General features: G+C 34.3%; 1 protein-coding gene and 1 long non-coding RNA gene across 2 annotated transcripts in view; both read right to left on the bottom strand.

Annotated features, from left to right (window-relative positions):
• Nucleotides 1–5,565, bottom strand: part of LOC112527969 — a 15,246-nt gene extending 9,681 nt beyond the window's left edge. Inside the window, exon 1 of the long non-coding RNA XR_003070789.1 lies at nucleotides 5,491–5,565. This is a non-coding gene — a long non-coding RNA (uncharacterized LOC112527969). The remainder of the gene's footprint in view (nucleotides 1–5,490) is intronic.
• Nucleotides 1,256–2,122, bottom strand: LOC112527968 (phospho-2-dehydro-3-deoxyheptonate aldolase 1, chloroplastic-like). Its single transcript, XM_025138838.1, has 3 exons — nucleotides 1,851–2,122; nucleotides 1,447–1,723; nucleotides 1,256–1,354 (listed from the first exon to the last, which is right to left on the bottom strand). Exons 1-3 carry the CDS (start codon nucleotides 2,117–2,119, stop codon nucleotides 1,256–1,258), a joined length of 645 nt encoding a protein of 214 aa, XP_024994606.1. The 5' UTR covers nucleotides 2,120–2,122.
• Nucleotides 5,566–5,719: the final 154 nt, after the last annotated feature.

The following is a 5,719-nucleotide window of genomic DNA, read 5'->3' as shown; positions in this document are numbered from 1 at the left end:
CATTTATTAAATAACATGTAAAATATCTAAAAATTAAAATTAAAAATACAGTGTTTAATAAGAACTAGTAGATGTTATGATAAATAATTTTGAAAGTACAATGATGTAATAAGAAAGTCACATCACTATAGTACATGTGGACAGCCTACATGGACAATGAGGTGGCATGGAAACCTAGTATAATAGGTAAATTTAAATCAAAAGGTTACCCAATGCTATAATGAGTAAATTTTTCAAAGTACAGTGTCTTAATAAAAAATAGTTTGAAAGTATATTGCTGTAATAAGAAAAACTGAAAGTACAATGCTATAATAAAGAAATTTATGAAAGTAGATTGCTATTTTGTGCATTTTGCCCTTTATAGTTTATATGTTACTAGTAGTGTACCCGCGCAATGCGGCGGGAGCTGTGAAATGTAAACGATTTTGAAGCTTTGGTGGTTTTGTTTGAGGAGATTTTAAGGATGATATATTTACACTTAGGAGGTCGTTTACCTAAATACTTACCACTGAGATTTAAAAATATTCCTTACTTTACTGGATAAGATTGTAGTCCATCAAAATGATATCATATGTAACAATTTACCAGATAAGCTCTTAACTCTCCTTCTTTACCGAGTCGTCACTCTCACTTACCAAGTAAGATCATTATCGTCACTTTTACTGGGTAAGAGACTTTTCATCTTTCTCAACATTCTTATCAGATAAGACTCTCCATCTTTATCACTTTTACCGGGTAAGATTATCGGTCCTTATAATGTTTATTCGGTAAGGTAAATAATATGGTAAATGCTTATCAGGTAAATGTTTAGTAAATGACCCCTTAAGCATTACATATTAATACATTTTCAATAAATAAGAGTTATGGTTCTAATTGTAGCCGATGGACAAAAAATTGTTAAAATAAAATAATATATTAGCAGATCCAATCTAATCTAATTACTATTAAAGTACAAAAAGAACTTATTTTATGTAATATTTGTATTTTGCATCTTGGTGTATAAAAATGGTTGAAATTATTCRGTGATTGATCAAAATATTGGATAAAACCAAACCAATTTAATCGTTCATTGTTACTGATCGACTGTGTAAATCTAGTTGGATTATGTCGATTATAAAAAAATCGTATACAATAAATAACTGAATTAGATCAACTAATCTAAGGGGTTTGGTAAATACATAATGATATGGTGGAGAATAATTAAGAGACTTTATATAATTTAGTGTAGAATAAAAAGGATTGTTTGATAAATGTTCTAAATTCTTGTTATGATTGTAATCCTCCCCGACTTGTTTTGAGGGTTTAAGATGTCGATAAGCTTCACCAACTCATTCGGATCCATCTTGTCACCCACCTACAGGGACAAAATAGTAATTTCAGATTCGTGTTCATGTTTTTTTTGACTAAAAGGGTGCAAGAAAAAGAAATCAATGACCACAAATATACCTTAATTCCAAGTGGGTTTGCTATTCCTCTAAGGAACTCAACATGTGCACCATCAAGCTGGCGAGTTCGCTCACCGGCCCAGAGGAAATGAGCCGAACAATCATAGTATAAGCTAGAAGTTGAATCCAACCTAGTGAGAGATTGCTCATATGGCAAGTGTAAGCACTCATGGGATGTCCAGAAATCAGTGGTGGTCATGATAGGGTGGTCCACTGTAAGTCCGACAGCCGACATGAACCCAAGTGCCTCATCAACTCGGCTAGCTAGCTCAAGATACCTRAGATCCCATAGCAAAAGTCTCATCATAAATACATCTAAATCATACTAATAACCAAGAATCAAGGTTCATATATAAATAAATGATTCATGTGTGAATAAATGAATCACTTAATAGAGTAGCATACCTATCACCCTGTTCGCTCTGCTCGGTGAAATCAAGATTCCATTGAGTAACTCTCTGCATAGCAGCATAACCTCCGGTGGCGAAATCCCTCAAGAGATTAAGAGTGGCCGCTGATTGGCAGTATGCTCTGATCAATCTTTGAGGGTCTAGTGTTCTTGATTTCAAATCAAATGCATCACCATTTACATTATCTCCTCTGTAACTTGGTAGCTTCACACCATCTTTCTCCTCAAAAGAGTTTGATCTGGGCTTTGCAAACTGACCAACCATTCTTCCCACCTGTTTTCATCAAATTCCAAGAATCCAAATTCAAATTCAAACAAGATCTTCACTCCCTTCATTGAATGAACGATGACCAATTGATAAATATTCTATATTAATAAATTACCTTGCAAATATAAATCACTTTGCAAAATAACATACATCAATCAAAATATTTATATATAATTTACTGGTTGTATGTATAAATAGTATTGCATTCCCAAATGAACAAGGGAAATAATGGCCATGGATGCAAAAAAGAGAAAAGTATGGTCACAACAACATTTCCTGGACTTTCTTGTCATTGTTACCAATATGATTATGCTTGAATTTATATATTCTTGCCTTCTGGAATTTGTTATCCTATGGTCACAACAACATTTCAATATAGTTGTTAGCACACAACATAAAAACTTGGGGTTGTATATCAAGCGTTGGGTTTCGATGAGAAAAAGAGAAAAGCGTAAAAAGGGATCTTCACGCTTGAATACACACAAGAATGAGATGCACCAGATCAATCCCCAAATCAAGCGCGATTTTCATGGGTGGGTTTGAATTTAAAGGTGATCAATGGTCCATATTTCTTCTTACGCTTCTTACCTTAACTTTTTTTCCCACACAACCATTCACATATATATCAAACACTTACCATGTAAATGCTTATCGAGTAAACGCTTATCGACAATAGTCACCGCCCTCGGTTACCTTATCAGGTAACATTTCCGGCAATCAAAATGGATTGGTAAGCATTAATTACATGGAACACACTTACCAGATAAAAGTCACCACCCTCATTTACAGGTAAGACTCCCAATCCTTATCTTCTCTCTTACCGCTAAAAATTCTTGATTCTTGTTATGTATGCTCAAGCGGTAAGGTAATTGACTTGGTAAACACTTATTTATAAGTATTTGGTAAACGATCCCTTAGAGAAAACTATAAATATCATCATCAAAGGAATATAAAATAAAATGATCATAAAATGGAGCGCATATGTATCATCCCAAAACCCACCACAAGGAACAATTTAATCTAAAGCATAAAGCCCTGCCAACTCAATCCACATTGCACGCTACACAATTCTAACTTCCAATTGTCCAATACACATAAAGATCATCATGAGTGATTAACACATAAAAGATATATGTGAATGATTGCAGTCTTTCCAAATACATCTTCCATTGAAAATTTAAATTATGAGGTGGATAAAACCTTAAAAGTTAACCAACTACTTAAACTAAAGAGGAGAGAAAACATACACTCARAAAAAAGTGATAAAGTTTAACTAAATTTACCAAAAATCAAAATTATTGTGCATCATGAATCGTCTTAATGTGATATACCATCAGGGAACAAAATAAGCACACACACACAAACACGTAGATCAATTTAAAGTCCATATTATGATCCATATATATCAAAGAAGCAGACTTGCTGCTATCCCTCGTCCTGAAAGACAAACCAAGATGGTTGGGTAAATAGTTTACATGTTGGCTCTTAGCAAGTGATTTATATGTCATCCTTTAGAGAAAAACATGTAAATATGTCAATTACATTAGAGCCAAATGGCTGATTTGATCATATTGAAATTGTCTTAGGAGCTTCAGAGACTGATGGTATAGATTAAGATCCATCCCATCTACATATCTACCTACTCTCACTTTYAGTGTCCCCTGAAAAATGCATATGCTCAAAATGTAGATTCTGAAATTGAAACAACAAACATATCACCAAAAGACACAAACAAAAACACTATATCACATCCGTAAGGGGTGGGGTAAATATTTAGGCAGACCTTAACTTTGTGCCAACAAACATATCGAAGATGTAAGTTGATGCCAAAATTCTAGGGTGATTATATAAGGCTGCTATATGAAGAAAAGCAGAAGACACCCATGGGTACGTGTTGGGTAAATTCCACGGACAAATGAACCAATTTGGACCATAAGCACCCAACAGTTATTAGATGAAACAATACAAAAAAGAATCATATTTCATTCAACATACTAAACATTCAATCACTTTAGGATTAATGGGGGATGGAGCTCACTTGAAAATTAAGTCTCAAGTGCTGGGTGTCGACTGCCAACGTGACACCTCCATCAGCAACAACGGAAATGGTCGTCTCTACATTATACTCTTAGAACCTAAATCACAAAAGAATATTAAATCAATCATGATTTTGGTGTAGCAAATAGAAGCTTAAAAAAAAAGGCAAAGTCGAGTTGACATTTTGAGAGCTTCAAATGGAAGCTTAAAAAAAGGCAAAACCATTGAAAATAAAACTAACACATATTATTCTGTTTTAAAGACAAATAGAACCCTAACCCTAGCACACATAGGTGAAGATGGAGATGAAAATGCGTTGAACAACCGTATGAGAGGATATGAACCAGAAGAAGGAAATACCTTGAATGGATTCAGCAGATGACCGATAGAATCAAAAAGATAACATGCTGAGAAGATACGAACTGAATGAAGAAAGTACCTTAAATCAAACCCAAACCTATTTTAATAATCATATCTGAATCAATAGAACCCTAACCCTAGCACACATAAGTGAAGATGGCGATGAAAATGGGTTAAACAACTGTATGAGAGGATATGAACCGGAAGAAATAAATACCTTGAATGGATTTAGCAGATGACCGATAGAATCAGAAAGATAACATTCTGAGAAGATACGAACTGAATGATAAAAGTACTTTAAATAGAACCCAAACCGATTTTAATAATCATATATGAATCGTCGTCTTGGGAAGATAATAGGCGTGTCTTGAGAGCTTCAATAGCCGTCTGATGCAAGTGATGATGAGAGAGTAGAACGATGAGCTTCAATCGACGTTTTGGGAGCCGAAATTGATGTTTTGGGAGCCGGAATCGATTTCTTGGGAGCAGACATTGCTTAGGGAGAATCGGCAGCGTGCGATAGAGAGAATCGATTGCAGTGTAATCGTGGAGAACGTGCGATAGAGAGAGCCGGAGGTTAGGCAGAGTTGTGTTGGGAAGAGGAGAGTCGTTTGGAGTGGTTTAGGGTTTAGAGGTAGCCTGATGTGTGAAGGTGTTTCTGCATTAAAAGGTAGTACCTTATGCTTAAAAAAGTTGTACATTTTTAAGACTTTAAGACTTTCTGCATTAAAGGGTAGTACCTTATGCATGTTAAAGTGTTTTTAAGACTTTGGGCAAGTTTACTTTATAAAGTAGTATAGATATACACTTGTCATGCCATTTTTTTAGAGGTCAGCACAATATTAAAATAAAACAAAAAAGTACAACGACAATAGAAAATACTTTTAAAAGATGAAGAAACAACTTGACCTTACTCAAGTCTCAAACTACCCAAACATAGTCAAAACAATACATAATATATATAAACTTACCTCCAATCGACGGGAAATTGACGAGCCCCCACTTCAAACCATTACTATTTTCTCTCCCGCCTTTTAATGGATTCTCTTTCCTTACACATGGGTTTTTAGCAAGGTTAAGCCCTCAAATTAAAGTTATTTACAAAATTAACCCAACTCAAAATACATCTGCTGAAATTATTCAACACATTTTTCTTATATATATATATATATATATATATAGGTTGGTTCAAATACTAAC

The sequence above is a fragment of the Cynara cardunculus genome (genome assembly GCF_001531365.2).
Source record: "Cynara cardunculus var. scolymus isolate 2C chromosome LG 15, CcrdV1, whole genome shotgun sequence".
In the NCBI taxonomy this organism is placed as follows: Eukaryota; Viridiplantae; Streptophyta; class Magnoliopsida; order Asterales; family Asteraceae; genus Cynara; species Cynara cardunculus.
Note: the sequence above shows the minus strand (reverse complement) of the source record. Positions and strands in the feature narration are given on the sequence as shown.

Bases quoted from the DNA above. Each gene is read 5' to 3' on its own strand.
- LOC112527968 (XM_025138838.1), bottom strand. From the start codon at position 2,119: ATGGTTGGTCAGTTTGCAAAGCCCAGATCAAACTCTTTTGAGGAGAAA. The intron at 1,355-1,446 runs GTATATTTGTGG...TTGTCCCTGTAG, and splicing joins CAAACCCACTTGGAATTAAG to GTGGGTGACAAGATGGATCC.